A 27,452-nucleotide genomic window follows, 5' to 3' on the forward strand; every position below is an offset into this window, starting at 1 on the left:
CTTTTCCTTGTTTTTTCTAAACTCTGAATATTAAGCAATGCCAAGAAATAAGATAATAAACCTTATTATTATTTTAATATATATCTTTTAAGAAGACAAGGGTAAAAAGGCTTGAGAAATTAACAACAGAGGAGAAAGTTTCGTCAGCTATAACCCAAGTTTTAATTAAAACCATGATTGATGGCAAGTGCCATCTTGCAATGTGACCTCTAGAAAGATCTACAGCTGTTGACTCAATTGAGAAGACGGTCTCTACTCTTTTCAAAGTAAAACACAAAGTATATAAATCATGTTTAGAATTATTAATCACATGAATATTACGTTAATAATTTAGAAATCTGAAGACAGGCAAAAATGTAGTCCTGAAAAATGAAGGAGCTTTGGGGACGCCTTATTTGGTAAGCCACCATTTCCAGATTATTAAACTAATCATTTAAAAAGAACTTTTCACTGCATTAATCCCATTTAAATTTAAGACAAACACTGAATAGAGATGAAGCTCTATTAGTCGCACAATGTGAATCAAATGGGACTACCGACAGGGCTGGAGAGAAGATACTACAAGTTCAGAAGACATCATTAGCCAAGAAGCGTTTAGCTAGGAAGGTGTCTGAATTGGAGAATTCCTTACCCACCAAGAGTGGTTTTATATATACTCCCAGATGATTCAATCTTTAGAAGAAAGCAAGTGAATGGATGGGACTCACAAAAAGGAAGGAAAAAAGTAAGATGTTCATTATGTTTTGACATCGTTGATGAAGACCACGGGGCAGCTGTGCAGCTTTTCATTTTTTTTTTTTTTTAAGGGATTTAAACAAGGGTCTAGAAAAGCCAGCAAAACCAAGGTCAAACACCCTCTGTCTAGAACTCCCTGATATGAGGCCATTAATGCAAAACGGAAAAGAACTCTAATTCCAAGAAGAAAATTAAAAGACAAAGAATGTTGTGGCAAAAATGTGTTTTCAATAAAAGCTAAAAGCATGTGCATTAAATAGTTTGAAGAAGAGACATTTTTAGTGTCCATCTTTAAGCAAAGGAAATTCTGCTATTTAGACATCACTATGTGTTTTCAGGAAGCGGAGCAAAAGGCAACAAGCTTAAAGAGCATTGAGTGGGATTTACTATAAAAAAGATGAGATTTCCTGCACTAGGAGTTGTTAAATCCAGGAATAAGAGACAGAAGGAAGCTGTACTTTCTTTTGAAGGGGTAGAGAATTAAGGTAGCTTCTCATCTGTCAGGAAAGTTTAAGGCAGGGTGAATGGATTAGGTGACCTTTCAAAATTACTTCCATCCCAGGGTTTATGATGTCAGTATAAACCAGCAGCCCCAGCTGGAAACCTGGCCAGGGACCCCCCGGCTCCTGCACGCGTTTGTGCTTTCGCTGAAAGCTCAGCCAGGTAACGTGCTAGAGAAACTGACGGTCACTAGCGCAAGCTTGGAGTCAGAGAGCTTGGGTTCTAAAACTGCTGAGTTTCAGCGTCTTCAGTCACGAAAGGTGGGTAACTGTCGTACTTGCTTCATTAGCCTGTTGAAAGAGTGAGATGGTGAATGAACATAAAGCGGACAGTATGAAGTGGGAACAATAAATATCCATGTTCTCATTAGACCCTATTCTGCCACTGCAGCAACCATTGCAGTACAAAATAATGTGAACGTTCTGCCTTTCTTTCTTGTCTATTTTCCCTTATATCGTCTATTCCTCCCTGCTTCTCTCAAGAGGAAAGCTCTGTGTCTATCAAGAAAAAAATGAACAACGAAATTTCACCAGGCAATACAGACTGCTGCTACATGAGAGGTAGATAAAGTAAACAGCTAAACGAACACTAAAATATTCGAAAATTCCCAAATATTAGTAAGCTATGCTTTCTGGAGTGAAATTTGATGCATCTGTTAAAATACTTTGTAAAGGTTTCTATTATTAGAAAAAAAGTTTTTGTTTTGTTTTATAAAATACAGCTTTTATGCTTCCTCCTGTCTTTATAGTGTTCTCCAAAAGTTATCAGCTATTAGTCCCAATCATTCTTCTAGGAAGGAACTGGCCCTTACCCTTTATTTTTGACATGAATATAGACTTGGCTTGTAAGTATACATATTTAATAATTTTTAAATGTTTAGTATACACATTTAATAATTTTTAAATGTTTACAAGTGTATCTATTCATACATACATAAATATCATTTGCAGTGGCTATGAAAGTTGTTAGTGGTGAAATAACCATAAATCTGAACTTACTTCTATTGTATCAGGCTTTTACTATAGCTTAGTACAAAAACCAAACCTTCATTTTCTTCCTCATTTTTCTTTGGGATGAAATCTTTGTGAACCAGTAATATGTTATTAAACTAATCAACAAAATGCATGAATATATACATAAAATTATGTATACAAATTATATAGATACTGTTTTTAAAGTTGCATATATGATGGCTTAGATGGCAGAGAATCTACCTGCAATGCAAGAAACCTGGGTTTGATCCCTGAGTCAGGAAGATCCCCTGAAGAAGGGAATGGATACCAGCTCCAGTATCCTTGCCTGGAGAATTCCAAGGACAGAGGAGCCTGGTGGGCTACAGTCCATGGGATTGCAGGGTCAGACTCGACTGAGTGACTAACACTTAACAAATACGTTTGTATTTGGCAATTGTTCTGAATAAACTCATGCGATTCCTGTTTACATGTATATTTCTACCAAACAGGCAACATTTATTTATTTATTGCTCAGTATATAATCTCATAAAGAATACTTTCTTCTTTGCGTCTACTATTTTAAAAGTGAGCCAGTCATTTAAATATTTCTGTTTATTTTCTAATGATATTCAAATATCTCAAAAAATATTGTACTAATCATATTGATAAAATATGAATGATGATAAGAAAAAAAAATCAGCAAGCAATACCCAAGGCCTGTCTTTTTTTTTCAATTTGAATACAGTACTATTGAATTTATTCATTGCTTCCTTCATTCTAGGCACTGTGTTGGGGACACAAAGCCAAATATGATATATGCATTTTCACAGCATGCTGTACTGTTTTCCACATTTGATTATAGATAATTACATCTCTCCCCCCAAACTGTAAGCTGCTGCTGCTGCTGCTGCTGTCACTTCAGTAATGTCCGACTCTGTGCGACCCCATAGATGACAGCCCACCAGGATCCCCCGTCCCTGGGATTCTGCAGGCAAGAATACTGGAATGGGGTGCCATTGCCTTCTCCGAAACTGTAAGCTACTGAATGGCAAATGCTCTATTAGCTTTTTGTCTTTGTATTTCTAGTGCCTGACAAACATTCAGCTTTTTGAGTGATGGAGTCAATGAATGGAACTAAGGGACTGAACTAAGAGTTTATCTCCAAGAGAACTGTTCTCTATTTTCATATTAGACACCAAAATAATGGGATAAAAATATTAAATTTCTTATTCACTATGGGAGTATCAGACACCTCATTTGAACATATGAGAGGAGGGCAGTTACCACTTGCTTAATATTCACTGACCAGCTAACTCTATGTCTTTTGGTATTAAGCAACTTTGGAACAATTATCACATCATGTAAGTTGCCCCTGAATTACTTTGCCCTTTCTAGGCTTTTGTGTGTTTCTTTGTTTATTGTATATAAACCCCAAGTAAACACTGATCAACCGCACGCACACATCACCCTTGTTCTTTAATAGAGACAGAGGTAATTCATCAAGTAAATCTTATAATGTCTCGCTTCTTGTTTATAAGTCCCCTGATTAACCATATCATTATTGCTGTTTTCATAAGGAGACCTAACATGGTGGAGAAAAGAAGACACATGAATACAGCTAACTGATAATAAAAGAACTGATGGAAAAAAAAAAAAAAAAACACACAATTCTGTCAGTCACCTTAAGAAATGTCACCCCCAGGAAAATAAAATTGAGCGTATAGCATGAACCGCATATATCTGCTTACATCCCTTGGGCCAAAAAAAAAAAGTCTTATTTATGTCTTTCACGGCTCTGGCTTACTGATCTTCTCTGGACCTCTTGACTGTCAATATTTTTGTTTGGGGGGAATACTTTTTCTCTTTCCAAGCTGAAAGAAAAATACAAGCTTGTTTTCTCCTTCCCTCCAGGATGGAAAAGAAGAAAAACTGCACTTAAAAAGAAACTATTTTAAAAAGCGACTGCCGTAAAAAAATGGAAGCAGATACATGCCGTGGGAAGAATTCAAATGTGTGCTTATTTCATAAAAAAGTTAGCACTGACTGCCCTCACCAAACTGATCTTGCTATATTCATCATAAAAAAATGAACTCTCTCCAATTAAAAAGATACAGGGAACCCCAATATCTTAACAGATTGTGTTAAATAGAACTATCTCATATATATGTGAGGACCTGAGCCTGATCTTCACAAAGAGATGATAGTGATTTTGATGAGGGCCGCCCTAAGGATACCTGTTGACTGGCTAGGTATTATTTCTCTTCTCTCCATTCCAATCCAAATCAATTAAGGTTATGGAACTGCCAATATGACATCTTCAGCAGTTGTAAATGTAGCACTGTATTACAGATTCAGATTCCACATACCAATTCACTTCTAGTTCACACACACACACAAAATGCTGTTTTAAAGTCTCTATTTATTCTAGATTAACATCTTATTTGACTACTGATTGAATGTTTTAATGCTTGCGATCCTATATAATAATAAAAAAAAATATTGAGCGCATTTACTTCACTGCCTACAATTCAACCAGCCAACTCATAAAAATATCATTTTGGATCAAGTTTTTACCTGATTCCAGGTATCAGAAAGTTGGGGAAAATTCCAAATAAATATACATGAATCTGCCATGCAAAATAATAGGTGCATCCATGCTTTCTCTGTTTGAAGGTGGCATGCTCTGCTAATCAACCAGAATTCCCTGTGTTACAAACTCATATAATATCCTTTAGACACCACCAGATTCAAAATGTGTTTTTTCCCACTAGTCTCAAAATGTCACAAAGATAGAAGCTCTGTGATTTGAAACAGAAAAGGTTTTTGAGTGTGCCTCCTTCCTTTATCCACCCTATTATATGGAATAATATATACACATTTACACATTATTACTTATTCTTACAATTAGCTAAAATGTACAGGTAAAGTCAGGGTGTTTGAGCACAATTCCATTTTATGCACCTGTGTATTACTCTGAATTAAAAACAAGTCATACAGTTAAAATTTGAAAACCTGCTATACTAGGAAAGTTTTTTTTTTTTAATTCTATATGTTTTGTTTTGCTTATATATATATATTTTTTAATATCACAGTGTACTTGCTAACAAAAGACAAAGTGTTAGTCACTCAGTCATGTCTGACTCTTTGTAATTCCATGGACTGTAGCCCTCAAGCTCCTTTGTCTACGGAATTCTCCAGGCAAGAATACTGGAGTGGGTTGCTATTCCCTTCTCCAGGGGATCCTCCTTACCCAGGGATCAAACTTGGGTTTCCTTCGCAGGTGGATTCTTTACCACCTGAGCCACTAACAAATGTTAGAGTCTAATTCTCACATTAGAAAACATGTATGAAGAAGAAAACAAAGAAATTACAGTAGCACTTTATTTAATATTTGGTTTTAATGAAGCAAAGACAAATACTCTACACTTAGCTCTCCACATCTATTCAAATATTGATTTAGATATTTTACAAAAAAGTTCAAATCACAGAGGGAAAATTACAGCTGAATAAAGTGGGCAGAAGCTGGTGCCCTATACTTGTCAAAATTATTGTTAGGGTTTAATGGACTGGCAAGATGAATAGCTTTCATGGCAAAAAAAGAACGAACATTTTGGTCAGGAGTTTAATGAGCTCAATGAGATGCTTACATGTCCAAAAAAGCACACAGAACATCTGGCACTGGTGGTTAAAATGATAATCCAAGGGTTGTTCTGAATGCTATGTAAAAAAAAGCCAGCAACCTGCTAACATCTACTTAAAGTGATAATTTCGGAGATATTAGAAGTGGGAAATCAATATTGTCCCCCAATTTGCAGTCCAGATAATACTCATGCTTTCATTTTCTGAAAAATAAAAATTTTATTTCCCCTAAAATTCCCCAGATCAGAAAATCTATTACACACACCCAGAGAGACACACACAAAGTAGACAAAGCAATCTGATATCTCTTAGCCTCTGGTAGCTTACATTTAAATAGCCATTGAAATAATCATCTATTTTAAAAATATCATTAAGCATGAACTTATAAAACAAGAGAACAAAGAGGAAAACAGATGCCATGAATTTACTGGAAATTAGAAAATTCGTTTATAGCACAATTGTAAAATCAACTTGGAAAGTATTCTACATTTTGAGCGCTTAGTTGGAAAACTGAATCAGTTAAGAAGAAATAATGTTTCCTCTTGCCATTAGTACTATCGTTTTTGACTCTCTGAATTGGAAGCTGGGTTTGCATCTCATTAATATGTGCGTGACTGCAAGGAGATCCAATCAGTCCATTCTAAAGGAGATCAGCCCTGGGTGTTCTTTGGAAGGAATGATGCTAAAGCTGAAACTCCAGTACTTTGGCCACCTCATGCGAAGAGTTGACTCATTGGAAAAGACTCTGATGCTGGGAGGAACTGGGGGCAAGAGGAGAAGGGGACGACAGAGGATGAGATGGCTGGATGGCATCACCAACTTGATGGACGTGAGTCTGAGTGAACTCCGGGAGTTGGTGATGGACAGGGAGACCTGGTGTGCTGTAATTCATGGGGTCGCAAAGAGTCGTACACAACTAAGTGACTGAACTGAGCTGAACTGAATCTGTGTGTGTGTGCTCAGTTGCTTCCGTCGTGTCGGCTCTTTGCGACCCCAAGGACAGCAGCCCGCACATCTCCGGTGTCCATGGCATTTCCCCGGAAAGGATAGTGGGGTGGGTTGTCATTTCCTCCTCCAGGGGATCTTCCCGACCCAGGGATGGACCTGCATCTCCTGAGGCTCCTGTTTGGGCAGGTGGAGTCCCCGATTAACCTCCCCATGCAGAATCACTAGGACGGAAGGGTTAATAGATGCTCCTCTGTCTCACTAGACCTATTAGAGCAGTCAACATATCTTTAACGTTGTGTAACTTTTGACTACTTTTTTAATGTCAGCCTTTTCACGTTGCAGTAAGCAGTTGTACTGTTCATCAGCTTGTGAGTATGTGTCCAGAAGACCTGTGTTCTCAGCTTTGGGAGTGGGTTACAGAGGCCATGGTTGAACGTTCCATTGTTTTTCAGAAAAATATTTTAAAATATTTTACAATAATAATATATCATATACAGCACTATTATAAATATATATCAATATAATGCATTTTTTCTATACAGTGTCTCCATTTTTATAGCCTTAAAAATTGAAGAGCAACTCTGTACTATTGATTTTGTATAGTAAATTATTTAACTTTTAGAAAAATTAAAAGAAAAGTTACTATTGTTTCAGACAGCTTTCTTCATAGAATGTATGGTATATATTAGTAGATAAGGTATATTGATGAGGCAAAATTTTGCTGATGCTGATATCTCGTATTGTACATGCTGGACAATTCAAGGTGAGTAACTTAAAAGACACCATTCTTAGTTGCCGATGTTTGCAAATACAGTGTCAAAATATTTCTAATTCCTTGAAAAATATATTTAGAAATCAATCACAATAAATGCATGACATAAAATACAAAATAATGAACAATATTTACACAGTAACATGTTTTCAAAAAGTTTGTGGGTGTGAACACCCATATAGAAGACAATATCAAAAGTCAAAATACATAATAAGATTCTGAAATACCATTGATGATTTTATGGTGAGCAGTTATTTATCTTATTTACATGAAAAATAACTAAAATTTTCTCATAAGAATATGTCTTGTGCTAAATGTTTGTGATAATAAGCCATAACCAAGGTATTACCTTATGTATGTATTTTTATAAATATTTCCCATAGCAACACTCAGTAAAATTGTTTATACATTTGTGTTCATCATATATCCACTGTATATTTCTGGCAAAAGTTGGAATTCTCCTTGTGAAAGTCATACTACTTTTGTCAGGCATAGGGACTTCTTATAACATTGTTTTAAAAATCTTGGCTAAGGTATTTAGTGAAAGTGAAGTCACTCAGGCGTGTCTGACTCTTTGCAACCCTGTGGACTGTAGCCCACCAGGCTCCTCCGTCCATGGGATTCTCCAGGCAAGAGTACTGGAGTGGGTTGCCATGCCCTCCTCCAGGGGATCTTCCTGACCCAGGGATTGAACCCAGGTCTTCCTCATTGCAGGCAGACGCTTTAACCTCTGAGCCACAAGGTAGTTAGTAGATAATGTCAAAAATAAAATTATCAAAATTTTATAGAAAACTTGGAAAATTTTACTTTTGTCTTAAATGTGCAAAAAGTGAATGTGGTATACTGTAATACCAATAATCTATGCTCTTTGCTATTAAGCATTTACAAATCTCAGGACTGCATCATTATAATTAAAATAAATTGCCCTAATAAATCCCTAAAGCAATTATCAAACCGTACATCTAAATGCTATTTATGTAGAAAGAACAATAAAGTTTGCATAGCTTGAATGAATAGGAAAATCAAGATATGTTACTACAATAAATAGGAAACTAAACATTCCAGATGTACGCAAGGTAAGCAAATCCACTTTGTATTTCAGAAGTACAGATGAAACAGTCTTTTTACTCATTGCATGAAAATGATTCTGTGTTAAAAGGAACCCCCTCTTTGGTCAAAATTACATTTTGTATATAAAGTAGTGATCAAAATAATTTGAAATTTCCAGGTTTTCTAGACTTGGAGGAAATGGTGACTAAAACCAAACAAACCTGCTTTAACTTAAACTCTGGTTCTGATTCATGATGATCAAATGTTAATACCACCCCTCACTTCTCAAAAACAAAACAATATTTATAACAATGTCATGGAATGTATGTAATTCCATAGTATCCTCAGGGAGCCAGAAATCAAGAAGCATCCCTGAAAGGTCAAGAGAAGATAGAAGTAGATTATAGAAAGAAGGCTCAGTTCAAACATAAGCAAGGGGACAGTTCTAAAATATGGCAGAGAATGCATATTCTTCTCTGTTTGATCCATGTAGCCAAAGCCCACTATGAGTATATCAATCTACAAAAGTATTTATGTTAAAATGCATCAGTAAAAAAATCTTCATCAGACATACTTGATGGGTAGCAGTAGGAGAAAAGGGAGAGAAAATGGAAATGAATGAAATTCGGCTTTATTAGGGGGGTGCAAATGTTCACTGACACTAACCTTGACTGAAAAAGTAAACATTGAAAAATATAACACTTAATGTGTATTAAAATAGAATGATGAGATTCAACTTTCTGCAAAGCTGAAGTAGTGGGTTAGCAGTTTAGAATCATCATTCTTTAAACATAAATAAGCTATCCTTACATCATATATATCTAACACATATATATTGTATATATATGTGTGTGTCTGTGTGTGAAAGCAATGGGCATCTCCAGGGCAGTACAAATTTGTGAGGCAAAGACCTATGAGAGTAAGGATGCACACATGTGTACCCAGGATTTGGTACTCTTTTTTTTTCCCCCAACAGATATTTAACTATGCATAGCAGGAAGCTGGCAGGTTAATAAGCTGAAAATAATTTTGAACAGACCATATGGCATTAAGTAGATGGTGAGAACTGAACAAAGGCTTATTCAGTCCTTGGGCTTTGGCTGGCAAGCTGAAGTGGTAAATCCTAAGAGTAAGGTCCAACAAGAAATAAACCAGTCATCCCCAAAATAAAAATCCAGCTTCAATTCACCTCAGTCTTTTATCGGATTAAGGTGACCAGGGATTTCTAGTGGTCAATCTCAGCCATGTTCAGAGGAGGATAATTGAGAATCTCAAATAACCTTAAAATTTTTAACTTAAAATTCCAACACACAAGGAAACTAAACTGCGACTGTAAATTGCAAAACAAATCGGAACATATAAAGAAACTACATGGGCATTGGTAATGTATAATTCAGTTATCGACTTTAAAATAACTACACTTTTCTAAAAAAGGTCTGTATAGACAAAGTTGTGGTGTTTTCAGTAGTCATGTATGGATGTGAGTGCTGGACCATAAAGAAGGTTGAGTGTCAACGAATTGAAGCTTTCAAACTGTGGTGTTGGAGAAGACTTTTGAAAATCCCTTGGACTGCAAGGAAATCAAACCAGTCAATCCTAAAGGAAGTCAATTCTGAATATTCATTGGAAGGACTGATGCTGAAGCTGTAGCTGAAATACTTTAGCCACCTAATATAAAGAGCCAACCCACTGGAAAAGATCCTGATGATAGGAAAGACTGAAGACAAAAGGAGAAGGGGTGGCAAAAGATGAGATGGGTAGATAGCATCATCCACTTAATGGGCATGAGTTTGAGAAAACTCTGGGAGATAGTGAAGTGCAGGGAAGCCTGGCATGCTGTAGTCCACAGGGTCGCAAAGAGTTGGGCATGATTTCGTGACTGAACACCAACAACAGTACAGGTACTTCCCTGGCATTCCAGTGGTTAAGATTCAAAGCTTCCACTGTAAGGGGCGTGAGTTTGACCCCTTGTCAAGGAACTGAGATCCCACATTCTGCAAGTTGAGGCAAAAAAAAAACTTAAAAATAAACAAATAACTAAACTACATATATTTAAGAAATTAAAAGATTACATTAATCATCAGAATACTACAAAAATAAGGAAAAAGAACAAATGAAAATCTGACAAGTGAAAATATAATTGATGTTAAGAATAATATGCAATTGCTTATAGAATATTAGATGCAGGTAAAAAGAGAATGAGTATCAAAAGGCAAATCAGGAAAAAATAGCCAGAATAAAACATAGAGATTAATGAAGTAAATAATATAACAAATGAAGAGGAACTAAAAAGCCTCTTGATGAAAGTGAAAGAGGAGAGTGAAAAAGTTGGCTTAAATCTCAACATTCAGAAAACTACGATCATGGCATCTGGTCCTATCACTTCATGGGAAATAGATGGGAAAACAGTGGAAACAGTGTCAGACTTTATTTAGGGGGACTCCAAAATCACTGCAGATGGTGATTGCAGCCATGAAATTAAAAGACACTTACTCCTTAGATCCAACCAGTCCATCCTAAAGGAGATCAGTCCTGGGTGTTCATTGGAAGGACTGATGCTAAAGCTGAAACTCCAGTACTTTGGCCACCTCATGCGAAGAGTTGACTCATTGGAAAAGACCCTGATGCTGGGAGGAATTGGGGGCAGGAGGAGAAGGGGACGACAGAGGATGAGATGGCTGGATGGCATCACTGACTCGATGCAGTTGAGTTTGGGTGAACTCCGGGAGTTGGTGATGGACAGGGAGGCCTGGTGTGCTGCAATTCATGGGATCACAAAGAGTTGGACACGACTGAGCGACTGAACTGAACTGAATATAACAAAAACAGGATACATAAGAGGTGTAAACAGTGTTCCAAAAGATAAGAAAGAAAATGATGCAGAAGCAATGCTTGAAGATAAAATGGAAGGGAAAGTGGCAAAATTTATGGAAGACATCAACACATATATTCAAAATACAAAAATCACAAGAAGAAAACCATACAAACAAAACCATAACTAGGAACTTCACAGTATAACAACTGAAAACCAAAGGTAAAGAAAAGATCATAAAAGTATGCAGAGAGAAAAGAAGTCTTGTCAAAAGAGCAACAAGATTGAACCTGAATTATCAACAGAAATAATAGAAAGCAGAGGATAAGAGAATGGCATGCTTCATGTGCTGAAAGAAAATAATTTCCAATTTGAAATTCCATACCCAATACATTGCCAACTTAGAATTCTATATGCAACAAAAATATCATTCATTTAAAAAATTTTCAGGAGAGTAAAAGCTAAGATACTTTATCAGTAGCATAAGAACACTAAATACATCATTAAAGAACTTTTCTCAAACATAATATGAATGATCTCAGATGGAAATTTGTAAATAGGGAAAGAAATACAGGGCAACATAAGGTGTCCACCCTCACCACTTTATTTAGCAGAGGTTTGGAAGTCCTAGCCATGGCAATCAGAGAGGAAAGGGAAAGGAATCCATATTGAAAATGAAGTCAAACTGTCACTGTCTTCAGATAACATGGTACAACACATAGAAAATCCTAGAGGCCACCAGAAAACTACTAAAGGTCATCAATGAATATTTTTTTAAGTTGTAGGGTATGAAATTAATATACAGAAATCTCCTGCATTCCTGTACATTAACAACAAAAGATCAGAAATAGAAATTAAGGAAACAATCTCATTTACCATCACATAAAAAAGAATAAGATACCTAGGAACAAACTTACCTACAGAGGTATACAAACTGTACCCCAAAAATGATAAACACTGATGAAAGACATCAAAGATGACACAAAGGGGAAGATATACCGTGTTCTTGAATTGGAAGAATCAGTGTTGTCAAAATGACTATACCAGCAAAGGCAATCTACAGATTCAATGTAATCTTTATCAAACTACAAATCGCATTTTTCACAGAACTAGAAGAAAAAATATTAAAACCTGTTTTCCAGGAGGCACAGTGGTAAGGGTTCTGCCTGGCAATGCAGGAGACGCAGGAGACTAGGGTTCCATATCTGGGTCAGGAAGATCCCCTGTAGGGGGAAATGGCATCCCACTCCAGTACTCTTGCCAGGGAAATTCCATGGACAATGGAGCCTGGTGAGTTAGACACAACTGAGCAACTGAACATGCACTCAGGCATGGGAACACAAAAGACCACAAAAAGCCAAATCACTGCTGAGAAAAAAAGGGAGCTGGAGAAATCAGGTTCCCTAACTTCAGATTATACTACAAAGCTACAGTAATAAAAAAAGTATGGTGCTGGCACAAAAGCAAAAATACATGTCAATAGAGTAGGATAGAAAGCCCAGAAATAAACCCATGAATTGACGGTCAGTTCATGTAAAAAAAAAAATTAAATTAGAACTTTCTCTAACACCATACATGAAAATAAACTCAAGTGGATTAAAGACCTGAGTGTAAGGCTGAATATTATAAAACTCTTAGATATAAACATAAGCAAAACACTCCTTGACATAAATCACAGCAATATTTCTTTGGATTTATCTCCAGGAATAATGAAAATGAAGACAAAAATAAGCAATGGGACTTAATTAAACATAACAGCTTATATAAGCAAACATAACAGCTTATATATAGTCCCATAAGCAAATGGGACTTAATTAAACATAACAACTTATATACAGCAAAGGAAACCATAAAAAAATGAATAGACAACCCACAGAATGGAAGAAAATATTTGCAAACAATGTGACTAACAAGCGGTTAATCTCCAAAGTTTATAAACAACTCATGCAACTCTATGCCAAAAAATCCAAAAAAACTCAATCAAAAAATGGATAGAAGATCTAAATAGACATATCTCCATAGAAGACATACAGATGACCAAGAGGCACATGAAGAGGCATTCAATATTGCTGATTATCAGATAAATGCAAATCAAAACTACAGTAAGGTTTCACCTCACACCAGTGAGAACATCCCTCACCAAAAAGTCTACAAACAATAAATGCTGGAGAGGGTGTTGAAAAAAATGGAACACCTTCTGCCTGTTGGTGGGATTGTTAATTGGTGCAAACACTATGGAGAGCAGATGGAGGTGCCTCAAGAAACTAAAAAGGAAGCATCACATGATCCAGCAATCTCACTCTTGGGCATACCTCCAGATGAAAACATCGTTTGAAAGGATACGTGCACCCCAATGCTCACTGCAGCCTTGTTTATAATAGCCAGGCCATGGAAGCAACCTAAATGTCCACTGACAAAAGAACAGATAAAGAAGATGTGGAACAAGTATACAACGGGATATAACTAAGCCATGCTGCTGCTGCTAAGTCGCTTCAGTCGTGTCCGACTCTGTGCGACCCCATAGACGGAAGCCCACCGGGCTCCCCCGTCCCTGGGATTCTCCAGGCAAGAACACTGGAGTGGGTTGCCATTTCCCCCTCCAATGCATGAAAGTGAAAAGTGAAAATGAAGTCACCCAGTTGTGTCTGACTCTTAGCGACCCCATGGACTGCAGCCTACCAGGCTCCTCTATCCATGGGATTTTCCAGGCAAGAGTACTGGAGTGGGGTGCCATTGCCTTCTCCAGTAACTAAGCCATAGAAAGGATGAAATGCCTTTTGCACCCACATGGATGGACCTGGAATAATCATACTAAGTGAAGTAAGTCAGACAGACAAAGACACATATTATGTATCACTTAATACATGTATATGTAATATGTATTATACATTATGTATCACTTATATGTGGAATCTAAAAAAAAATGATACAAATGAATCAATTTACAAAACAGAAAGACTCACAGACTTCAAAAATAAACTTATGGTTACCAAAGGAGAAAAGTGACAGGAAGGAGTAAATTAGAAGGTTGAGATTAACATATACACACTACCATATATAGAATAGATAATCAACCAGGAACCACTATATAGCACAGGGAACCCAACTCAATATTAATTAATAACATATATGAAAAAAAAATCTGAAGAAGAATGAGTTCAGTTCAGTCCCTCAGTTGTGTCTGACTCTTTGGGACCCCATGAACTGCAGCAAGCCAGGCCTCCCTGTCCATCATCAACTCCTGGAGTTTACCCAAACCCATGTCCATTGAGTCAGTGATGCCATCCAACCATCTCATCCTCTGCCATCCCCTTCTCCTCCCACCTTCAATCTTTCCCAGCATCAGGGTCTTTTCAAATGAGTCAGTTCTTCACATCAGGTGGCCAGAGTATTAGAGTTTCAGCTTCAACGTCAGTCTTTCCAATGAACACTCAGGACTGATTTCCTTTAGGATGGACTGGTTGGATCTCCTTGCAGTCTAAGGGACTCTCAAGAGTCTTCTCCAACACCACAGTTCAAAAGCATCAATTCTTTGGTGCTCAGCTTTCTTCACAGTCCAACTCTCACACCCACACATGACCACAGGAAAATCCATAGCCTTGACTACACCTTTGTTGCCAAATAATGTCTCTGTTTTATAATACGCTCTCTAGGTTGGTCATAACTTTCCTTCCAAGGAGTAAGTGTCTTTTAATTTCATGGCTGCAGTCACCATCTGCAGTGATTTTGGAGCCCAAATAAATAAAGTGAACCACTGTTTCCCCATCTATTTGCTATGAAGTGATGGAACCAGATGCCATGATCTTAGCTTTCTGAATGTTGAGTTTTAAGCCAAATTTTTCACTCTCCTCTTTCACTTTCATCAAGAGGCTCTTTAGTTCTTCTTCACTTCCTGCCAGCAGGGTGGTGTCGTCTGCATGTCTGAGGAGAATGGATGTATGGATATCTGATTCACTTTGCTGTACAGCAGAAACTAATGCAACATTGTGAATCAACTATTCTCCAATGAAAATTAAAAAAAATTTAAACAGAGAAGCGATATGCTACTAAGAAAAAATATATAAGACTAAGGACTTCATCATAGATGCTGGCAACCCAGTTAAAATACGTTAAGTTTCTAAGCTATTTGGAAAGAACTTATGATGTGTTCAAAGTCCATGTCATCAATTCTTAAGTCAAATTTTCATAAGGTATCCCATTAAATATTCCATAGTTTTCTTTTTAAAGTTTGAGTGTTTTTTTTTAAATTATTTTCTTTTTTTTTTAATTAGAGGCTAATTACTTTACAATATTGTATTGGTTTTGCCATACACCAACATGAATCCGCCACGGGTGTACACGTGTTCCCCATCTGGAACCCCCCTCCCACCTCCCTCCAGTAGAAGTGTTCAAGCAAAACATCTTTATTATTTTTATTTTTATATTTGATTATATTAAGCCTGTAAATTCATTTTGATATTCACCTAGAATATACGTATGCACAGAGTGGCAATATATTTTATATCTATAATCTTTAGCTAGGACTATGAGGCTGGTGTTAAAAACCTGTAGCTTCATAGGTGCAAAGTATGTATATTAATATAAATAAAATAATTTGTGGGTATTCAGTAAGATAGCTAATTCTAGGGGAAATGTAATTGTTTTCAAAAATATTCTCAATCTGTGCTGTGCTTAGTTGCTCAATTGTGTCCGACTCTTTCTGACCCCATGGACTGTAGTCCGCTAAGCTCCTCTGTCCATGGGAATACTCCAGGCAAGAATACTAGAGTGGGTTACCATGCCCTCCTCCAGGGGATCTTCCCAACCCAGGGATCAAACCCAAGTCTCCCACATTGCAGGCAGATTCTTTACCCACTGAGCCACCAGAGAAGCCCAAGAATACTGGAGTGGGTAGCCTATCCCTTCTCCAGGGGACCTTCCCGACCCAGGAATTGAACCAGGGTTTACTGCATTGCAGGCGAATTGTTTACTAGCTGAGCTACCAGGGAAGTCCATTCTTAGTCTACCAGAATATAGATAATGTTTATCATGAAAAAGCAAAATTTGACTAGCATCTTCAGAAGAATAAAAGCTAATTGATGTGTTTTCCTTCCTTTCAAAGTATTTTAGAATAAAGAGTTAGGTCATTTTAATTATAAGAACATTTTAAGAGAAATTTGTTTTTGAATAATTTTCCAGACATTATTATAGGGAAAAATATCTAGCTGCTTTTGACACTTGCTATGACAATCTCAGCCTAAGTACACTAAGAACCAAAATAGTTTTAAATTGGTCACTGCAGATGATAAATTTCCACTGAGTGTGCTTAACAAATAGAAATATAAGAATTGGAATAATATGTTTCGATTGGGACTTACACTAAGCAAAGTCTAGTAATGTATGATCATTTCTGGAAAAAAGAATCAATAATGTTTACAAATTAACTACCAGGCCTAGGATACCCTGTTGTCAGATATTCATTTGTCAACTAGAGGAGGACTATTCATGTAATGTCATGGAATGAACAAGAATTCTTTCATATTTATCTCATGGATTTTTTTCTCCTTTTGAAAGCATAAAATGCAAAAAATTCTTGCAACATAAGGGAGCATGCAGTAACTCTCTGAAGGGTTGGTCACGGTGTATAAATGTGGGTTGAAAATGTTTTCCTTCTTCATATATTGTTTTATATAATGAGCAATTCACTATCTTAAAGAAAAAACTTAGAGAAAGAAGTTGGCAAACACAAATATACAAAATGATTATTAGATATTAAGAATGTGTCATCTTTCTACCACAGAAAAAATCTAAGTAGAGTTTTAAGTCATCTGCAAAAGAGCAAACAAAAAATCTAGACTTGCTTCCTGAAGTCAGCATAGAGGCCGTCTAGGTATCTAGGGGTAAAAGGTAGAAGAACAGAAAGCTCTCTCTTCCACTTCCCTATGAAAATCGTTCCCGTCTCTGAGGGGAGCCGGTGCAGAAGCCTTCCGCCGCTATTGTGAGTTCGTCCATTGTGCTTCTCTTTTCCATTTTTTTCCTCCAACCCAACAGAATTGAAGTTTACTTACAAACTGCGCCCCCGCCCCCGCCCATATATCTGAGCTTTGACTGACAGCAAGTTTATTCCGTAACTGAACTTGAATGGCACTGAACGCTTCAGATACTCTTTCCTCTTGCCAGGTCTCTTCTTGCAAGAAGACACGAATCTCTGACTTGATTCTGAGGGAAGTGCTTTCTATCCACATGTGACTTTTCACTCACTGAAATGCATGACAAGAGTTGAATAAATAACACCTACAGATACAATGTGGGCATTTGTTCAATGTATACAAGGCTCTGAAACTTCTAATATCATTATGGTTCTTGAGCATGTTTATGTACAAATGAAGCACACTCAGTCCATCTCAGAGAACTGTTTATTTAACCTCAAAAGCTTGACTGCAGCCAATACAAGCAAGATAATTCACAATACATAGCGAATCTCCATTCTGACACTTCTATTCATTCAATGGTATTCACCTTTCCTTTTTCATTTTACTTTTTGAAGTAGAGTTATAGAAAGGTTTGCACATTTAAAATTCCCCACAGACAATAGCTGTAAAATAGTCACAATACAATCAACAGCCAGGAAGTTGAAGCACACTTCCCTATAGTGCAGGTAAGTCAGCAAGTAGAAGATCAACATTTAATGCGACAGATCCGTATCTGTTTACTGTGCTTTAGAGCGATGGTACTTTAAGTTAGGATTTATTTTCTTCAGTACACTTTATGCAGAAATGTCTCTGAAATTTTCGTATTTTAACAAGAAGTGAAAACAGTAACCTGGGTTAATGTGAAACTTTCTGCCAACTTTGTGCATTTCTTAGAGCACACAGCGTTGCAAATATTCACAAAGAACATTTTGTATGCAGTATTCACCAAACTCAAGTGCAGAAGAAATACCTTTTTAAAGGAGAGAGAATACCTTTTCCATTTCAGTAACAACTTTTACCTAAACCATTCTGATAAATTTTGCATAATTACTTCACTCAGTTCTTGGTAAAGATAGTGAATGATGTCTCATTAAACTACTTTAAGTTAAACAGCTCTCACCAGAGGAAACATTTCTACAAATGCAAAGCACTGTAACTCCTCCTGTACACTTCTGTTTGGAGAAGGGAATGGCAACCCACTCCAGTATTTTTGCCTGGAGAACCTCATGGGCAGAGAAGCCTGGTGGGCTACAGTCCCTGGGGTCACAAAGAGTCAGACATGACTGAGTGACTAAGACAGACACACACACACACACACACACACACACACACACACACACTTCTGTTACATCTAGTAATGGCCTTGGCCATGGAGGGTGGAGAAGAGACTCCAATTCAATTTGAATTCTTTTCAGAGTTAGATGTATCAGCTTTGTATTGATAATTAAGCACTGACCATACATTAAGTTTCTTTAGTAGTATTATATCACAGCTATTATTTTCTTATGTTTTTAATTTTAGCTATTTAAAATTAGTATATATGTATTAAAAATTAGATGTACAAAGGATCTGGGTATGTATTAGTGAATAAAGATTATGTAGTCCCTGTCACGGACAAGGCAATGGCACCCCACTCCAGTACTCTTGCCTGGAAAATCCCATGGACGGAGGAGCCTGGAGGGCTGCAGTCCATGGGGTCGCTGAGGGTCGGACACGACTGAGCGACTTCTTTCACTTTTCACTTTCATGCATTGGAGAAGGAGATGGTAACTCACTCCAGTGTTCTTGCCTGGAGAATCCCAGGGACGAGGGAGCCTGGTGGGCTGCCGTCTATGGGGTTGCACAGAGTCGGACACGACTGAAGTGACTTGGAAGCAGCAGCAGCAGTCCCTATCATTCTGGATATAGTGAGGAAGATCAACAATAATTTAACAGAAGATAAATAGATGACTAGCATAAATCAAGGAAGGAGGTTTCAGTGCAAGCATCAGAGATGGGGTGGGGGTGGCCTTCCTGATATTTAAGGAGAAATCAACAAGAAGGAGCCAGACAGCTGACGAGACATGAGAATGGAAGGAAAGCTGAGGCTTTGTGCTTGAAAACCCTAACACGGGGGACGACCGGCCCCATCTGATGAGCAGGAAAGACGACCTCAGACCCGCGCAGCAGTGGACAAGGGGAAAAGGACTCAAGACCGGTATGAGTGACGAGAAAGGTCTTGGCATGTGGTTCAAAGGCCGTAAAAAGAGCCTGGATTAATGACAGGACGAGCAGGACACGCATCAGTGTTGAGTGGTAGAGAACAGGAATGTTTTCTCTCAATGTAATAGCGATGTGATGAAATACTGACATTGTTTTCAATAAAAGAAAGCTAAATAAAGAAATGCTACTACTGTGAGATCTTCTAATATTTTTAGTAACACTGTACCGACAATAGACTTATTGCCCCATGTCAACTGTCCACACGATAGAGGAGGAGGAAGACAAGAAGAAAGGGAAATAAATAAAACATTATTTTGTTTCTTAAGTCGATCTATTACAGGGCACTAAAGGCAGAGATGATGCCACACTTGGTATGGATCTCATGCTAGTCAAAACAGCTTCTTGCTCCACAGCTTCTATACTGTAAAGGAGCTCTCTAAAATAAATTGCAACTTTCCTAGGAGAGAAAAAAAAGAAAAGTTCTAATGCATGTGCACTGTAGCTTAACATAAAGCACACCATCTGGTGCTTGCTTTTTTATTTGGCAATGATCTATAATGACATATTATAACAGATTTTATCTGTTAATTACTAAGTAGCAAAAGTGATTCTGCTCTGAAATTCAACAGAGCAAAATAAAACAGTTGCAGTGGGGGAAAAAGTGTTTCTTAAGAATTGAAAAATTACTTCAGAATTCCAAAGTCTGTTTTGTAAAATATCACTATTACTCACTGGTGTACAAATTTATAGTAAAGGTTTAGAACATTTCTTATTGCCTGCATTTCCATTGTCTACTTCATAGATGTTTTCATGGTGGTGAAGTCCTTACTGTGTGTTATGGATAAAAACAGCAAAATATGTATATAGCAAAAAAATAAATAAAATTTCCTTAGTTTTTTAAACTGAGGTAAATCCAATGGCTTAATCAGGGTGCATCTCTATACTTAGGAAATGGACAAAAATTTATTTGACAGTTTATTTTCACCAAAATGTGAAAGAATGTGAAAAATGAAATTAGAAATGAATAACAAGTAATATCAAGACAGATGATCCAAACGGCCACTCCTCACGAACAGCTTTAAAGAATTATCTTGATCAACAAAACCTCCCAGAGCCCTGAAGGTTTGCTGCTGCTTTGGAAATAAAATACAGTTGGAAATATATTTTTCTCACATGAAGCCAGATGGCTGGAAGCACATTTATAGGAACACTAGTCAACATTTTCACTCTTTTAAAAGACATCAGTGACACTGATGGGCACTCTTTCTGCTAGAAGGCGTCATTTGCAGGTTCAAGGCAAAGTAATTTTGTTCCCTTAAACCTTTAAGTTTAAAGGATTGAAAGAGAAATCATAAAGTTATATAGACAAGTGGAAGGAGTTTTCAAAGATTATATGTCCAATCAAGCTTAATTTGACAGTGGATCTAACTTGTATTACAATAGTGGAGTGTAGAACACAATTTTAAAATCTTCTAGAGCTGAAAGAGATAACCATTTTCACTGAATTTTGAATCGAACAGCAATTTTGGTATAAGATTTTATACCTTGTTCTAGGATTACACAGATACACTTTTAACCTATTTTTAACCTAATTTCACCATAGGCAGTCAGATAGCACTTCTTTTTAATTTATTTGGATCTATTAGCTATTTTCTTCTTAGTCAATAAACTCCCAAATCTCAGCTTAGCCCAAAAGTGCTTAGAATATAAAGAACATTGACTGTCCTCTCTGGGAGCTAGGCTTAGTAGCCATGACACAAAGTTTTATTTGGTGCAAAGTAAACCAGGCATCTCAGTTACAGAATAAATGAACATTTTACTCACATTCAGAATATGACTTATGATAATAAACTAAATAAAGAGTACATTAAGGCTGTATATTGTCACTCTGCTTATTCAACTTACATGCAGAGTACATCACAAGAAATGCAGGGCTGGATGAATCACAAGCTGGAATCAAGGTTGCTAGAGAAAATATCAACAGCTTCAGATATGCAGATGATACTAATTAAATGGCAGAAAGTAAAGAGGAACTAAAGAGCCTCTTGATGAAGATGACAGAGGCGAGTGAAAAAGCTGGTTTAAAATTCAACATTGAAAATACTAAGATCATGGCATCTGATCCCATCATTTTAGGGCAAACAGATGGAGAAAAAGTGAAACCAGTGGCAGATTTTATTTTCTTGGGCTCCAAAATCACTGCAGACAGTGACTGCAGCCACAAAATTAAAAGACACTTTCTCCTTGGAAGAAAAGTTACGACAAACCTAGACAGTATAATAAAAACCAGAGACATCCCTTTGCTGACAAAGGTCCATTACAGTCAAAGCTGTGGTTTTTCCAGTAGTCATGTATGGATGTGAGAGTGGGAACGAAAAAGAGGCTAAGCACCAAAGAGTTGCTGCTTTCAAATTGTTCTGGAGAAGACTCTTGAGAGTCGCTTGGAAAGCAAGAACAAACCAGTCAATCCTAAAGGAAAGTAACCCTGAGTGTTCATTGGAAGCACTGAAGCTGAAACTGAGCTCCTACTTTGGTCACCTGATGCAAAAAGCTGACTCATTGGAAAAAGACCCTGAGGTTGAGAAGGACTGAGGGCAGAAGTAGAAGGGGCTGACAGGGAATGAGATGGTTGGATGGCATCACAACTCGATGCATGACTTTGAGCAAATTTCAGGAGATAGTGAAGGACAGTGAAGCCTGGCATGCTGCAGTCCATGCAGTCTGAAGAACTAGACAGGACTTAGCAACTGAACACCAATAATGAACCAATATAGCACTGTGAATAACTTTTTTCTATAGTGAAATCAGTTGTCAAGATGTAGAGAAACCAGCATTTCTTTGGCATCAACTATATCATAAATATAAGACATTAAAAAAATCTGTTGGGTTTCCCTAATTATAAACAGGATCAAGCTATGTCTGGAATTGGTGTACTGGTTCATTTTCATTTCACAATGAGCAATCAATTGTTAAATATTTTAATGACAGGAAACAGACAGTTTATCTTTTCAAAAGATGCTTCCTGACACACATCCCAATATCAATTCTCACATACCCCTTTCAGAAATACAACTACTCTTTCAGCTCTGTGTGACCATGACACTAGGCTCCAAGATGTAAGTAGAAACAATAGGTTGACTTTCCTAAACAAAATTTGTCTTTCCTTCCGTATCCACCTGCCTCTTCTTGCTGCCTGAAAAACAATGACCACAGAAGCACCGTGATGGAGCCTACATGGAAGCCACACATTAAACTTGGCAGAATGGCTTCACCAAACCCTTATTTTCAGCCAGTGGCCAGGCTGAACATAAACCACATTTTTTTTTCAAGTCGTTGCATTTGTTATACCAATTTCTCTACATTCTTAAAAAAAGAAAAAGAAAATAGAAAAAGTAATTTGCAAAGTCAAATAATCGCAATAATAATTTCTTTAATTTTAAGCTTTCAGTTTTCTAGTAACTCTGAATGAAGGCATTCAAGTTGACTTTCCAGTTAATGTCCAGGACTTCTTCAAACTCACAGAGTCTATTTTTATACCTGTTCTCCACTGCAAAATTCTTAACTAAACTGTATAAGTAATCATCTGCTAACCTTTAACACTAAATAATAATATATATCAATCAATATGTGAATTATAGCATAATGTGTTAATCATTTATAAAGGTGACATCTTACTGAAATATATTTTATATTTAATAAATCTATTTGGATCCAATAAAATTATTGCATATTGAATTATTCTGAATTTTTACTGCCTTTATATCACAGATGAAAGCAAACAGAATACAAAATTTAATTTGCAAGCCACATGTGTTAAGCCATATAAATGTAAATAAAGCAAAAACAAGTAAAACAATCTGCATATACATTCAATTAATACTGCTTATTATCAACAATCAGTATTAATTACTCCTAACACTAAGTATTAAAAGTAAATTTAAATATGTCTTAGGTGTAAGATGCCATATCCAGAAAATACATAGCTCTCTTAATAACATGCTTTTGCAAATAAAGCATTTGAAAAATTTTGATAACATATATTAACATTTTCATTAGGTACTGATATGATCATATTCTTTGCTATTTTTCCTTCTTTTTCCATGCTTATTTTCTCCTTATTACTCAATTTTGTATATGTGTGCTTTTTTGCATGTTGGGCTTTATTAACTTACCAGTTAGTTTAACTTTTTTAAAACAAATAATATCTGATACACAAACTTATTAAACTTTATATTAATAATCTATCACAAATTTGTGTTTATATCATTTCTTAATACTGTTGTTTCCATTTAATTTTTGATATTTATCTTTTTGAACTGAGACAAAATTTATTTTTAATTTAAAAATTTTTTACTGATAAAAGGTCTTAGTATTAGGTATATAGCATAATGATTCAGTATTTTATAGAGTATACTTCCATTTAAAGTTATTATAAAATGACAGTTATATTTTCCTGTGCTATACACTGTATCCTTATTCTCATTTATTTTACAAAAGCTTAATTTGTATCTCTTAATCATATACCATTACCGTCCCCTTCCCCATTTCTCTTCCCTCACTCCTAACCACAACTTCGTTCTCCTTATCAGTGGGTCTATTTTTGTTCTGTCATATATTCATATTTGTTCTTGTTATTTTGTTGCTAAGTCATATCTGACTCTTTGCAACCTCATGGACTGTAGCTCATCAGACTCCTCTGTTCATGGGATTTCCTAGGCAAGAATACTGGAATGGGTTGTCATTTCCTTCTCCAGGGGATCTTCCCAACTCAGGGATCAAACCCAGATCTCCTGCTTGGCAGGCAGATTCTTTACCACTGAGCCACCTGTATATATTCATATACATTCACGTTATTTTTCAGATTTCACATGTAAGTGATAACAGAGGATTTGTCTTTCTTTGTCTAATTTACTCCACTAAAGCCTAATACACTCAAGATCTAGCCACATGGTTGAAATGACAGAATTTCATTCTTTTTTATGGCTGAGCAATAATCCGAACATCTGCTTTATTAATTACACCAAACCCTTTGACTGTGGATCACAAAAAACTGTGGAAAATTCTTCAAGAGATGGGAATATCAGACCACCTTACCTAACCCCTGAGAAATTTGTATGCAGGTCAAGAAGTAACAGTTAGAACCAGATATGGAACAATGGAATGGATTCCAAATTAGGAAAGGAGCATGTCAAGGCTGTACATTGTCACCTTGATTATTTAAGTCACATGCAGAGTGTGTGTGTGAAAGTTGCTCAGTCATGTCCAACTCTTTGCAACCCCATGGACTATAGAGTCCATGGAATTCTCCAGGCCAGAATATTGGAGTGGGTAGCCTTTCCCTTCTCCAGGGGATCTTCCTAACCCAGGGATTGAACCCAAGTCTCCTGCATTATGGGTGGATTCCTTACCAGCTGAGCCACTAGGGAACTCCTATATGCAGAGTACATCATGCGAAATACCAGGCTAGATGAAGCACAAGCTGGAATCAAGATTGCCAGGAGAAATATCAATAACCTCAGATATGCAGATGACACCACCCTATGGCAGAAAACGAAGACGAACTGAAGAGCCTATTGATGAAAGTGACAGAGGAGAGTGAAAAATCTGGCTTAAAACTCAAAATTCAAAAAATGAAGACCATGGTATCAAGTCCCATCACTTAATGGCAAACAGGAGGAGAAACATTGGAAACAGAGACAGATTTATTTTCTTGGGCTCCAAAATCACTGTAGATGGTGACTGCAACCATGAAACTAAAAGAGCCTAACTCCTTGGAAGAAAAGCTATGACCAACCTAGACAGCATGTTAAAAAGCAGAGACGTTATTATACTGACAAAGATCCATCTAGTCAACACTATGGTTTTTCCAATAGTCATGGATGTGAGAACTCGACCATAAAGAAAGCTGAGCATCAGAGAATTGATGCTTTTCAACTGTGGTGTTGGAGAAGACTCTTGAGAGTCCCTTGGACTGCAAGGAGATCCAACCAGTCCATCCTAAAGGAAATCAATCCTGAATATTCATTGGAAGGACTGATGCTGGAGCTGAAGCTCTGATACTTTGGGCACCTGATACGAAGAACTGACTCATTGGAAAAGACCCTGATGCTGGGAAAGATTGAAGGCAGGAGGAGAAGGAGATGACAGAGGATGAGATGGTTGGATGGCATCACCAACTTGATGAACATGAGTTTGAGTAAGCTCTGGACGTTAATGATGGACAGGGAGGCTTGGCGGGCTGCGGTCCATGGGGTCACAGAGTCGGACACAGCTGAGTGACTGAACTGAACTGCATAGGTATATATACCACATCTTCTTTATGCATTTATCTGTGGTGGGCACTTGGGTTGTCTCCATATCTTGATTATTATAAAGAATGCTGCTATTCACGATGTTTCAAGTTTTCTTTTGTTTGTTTCTGCATTTATAACCAAGAGTGGAATTTCTAGATGATACGGTAGTTTTAGTTGATTTTTGGTTTTTTAAGGACCCCACATACTGTTTTCCACAGTGGCTGCACTATCTTTGGGATTGCCTTAGTTTGGGATTTATTTTAGAATCTATCTTAGTTTCCATCTCTCTTCCATGCAGTTTTTTCTTCCGTTTTCCTCTTGCATTTCACAAAGGTTCACACCAATGAGTTTATTTGCTTATTTCTTTGAAAGTTTTTTCAACTTGTGGGCAATCAGAAATTTAGATCACATTAGGTATGATGAGGGTGTAGGTTTTATGTACTTGTCTTTCTTCTTTTTAAACTATTGTGTTCTAATAAAAAATTAAATTTTGGGGGTGTTGAGATTAATAGCTATCATTGCCTAAGCTACTCCTACTATTTACTAGATTTTGTAGCTGTGTAGGAAAAAAAAATCTGAAAGCTAGACTTAGAAGCAGGAAGTGTAAAGACAGATTTAATTTCTCTTCTTTGTTAAATTTTTTTCCTTATATCATGAATTCTTTTTTAATAAAGCTCTTACTGTTAAGGAGATGGATATTCTCAAATAGACAGTGGATTGGCTGTACTTTGGTTCTAGATAGGGTTTCATAGTCCAAAAAGATGAAAGAAAAAATAAAAATAAAATGAAAATATCTTAATTGGTATTGTTATAGAAATCAAGTTTCACAAATACACATACACACATATGTGTGTATACATGAAATACATGTCACTATAGCTGTCCAAGTACGCCCCCCATAATTAATTGATTTTTTTGGTATATCTTCCAAAGAACAAAAACAACATTTTTCAGAACTCATTTCTTAGATTAAGTATCAAAACGGCTCATAGTAAGTACCCTACTCGTGGTTCCAGTTGTAAACAGCTCCGTTTAGAAGTACATCTATCATCCTCCTCCTTGTATAAATCAGGTACCAGGCAAGAAATATCAGATCAGATCAGATCAGTCGCTCAGTCGTGTCCGACTCTGCAACCCCATGAATTGCAGCACGCCAGGCCTCCCTGTCCATCACCAACTCCCGGAGTTCACTCAGACTCACGTCCATCGAGTCAGTGATGCTATCCAGCCATCTCATCCTCTGTCATCCCCTTCTCCTCTTGCCCCCAATCCCTCCCAGCATCAGAGTCTTTTCCAATGAGTCAACTCTTCACATGAGGTGGCCAAAGTACTGGAGTTTCAGCTTTAGCATCATTCCTTCCAAAGAAATCCCAGGGATGATCTCCTTCAGAATGGACTGGTTGGATCTCCTTGCAGTCCAAGGGACTCTCAAGAGTCTTCTCCAACACCACAGTTCAAAAGCATCAATTCTTCGGCGCTCAGCCTTCTTCACAGTCCAACTTTCACATCCATACATGACCACAGGAAAAACCATAGCCTTGACTAGACGGACCTTTATATGGTGCATTGAAACTGGGTGTTTGGAAGAGCACTTTA

General features: G+C 37.0%; 1 protein-coding gene across 1 annotated transcript in view; it reads left to right on the forward strand.

The window, feature by feature from the left end:
* Window positions 1-27,452, forward strand: part of LOC113894922 (ADP/ATP translocase 1-like) — a 72,412-nt gene that overhangs the window by 5,853 nt on the left and 39,107 nt on the right. The window contains exon 2 of the mRNA XM_027545447.1: window positions 1,298-1,537. Within this exon, the coding sequence (XP_027401248.1) occupies window positions 1,298-1,537 (240 nt within the window). The remainder of the gene's footprint in view (window positions 1-1,297; window positions 1,538-27,452) is intronic.

This window comes from Bos indicus x Bos taurus, chromosome 7 (genome assembly GCF_003369695.1).
Source record: "Bos indicus x Bos taurus breed Angus x Brahman F1 hybrid chromosome 7, Bos_hybrid_MaternalHap_v2.0, whole genome shotgun sequence".
In the NCBI taxonomy this organism is placed as follows: domain Eukaryota; kingdom Metazoa; phylum Chordata; class Mammalia; order Artiodactyla; family Bovidae; genus Bos; species Bos indicus x Bos taurus.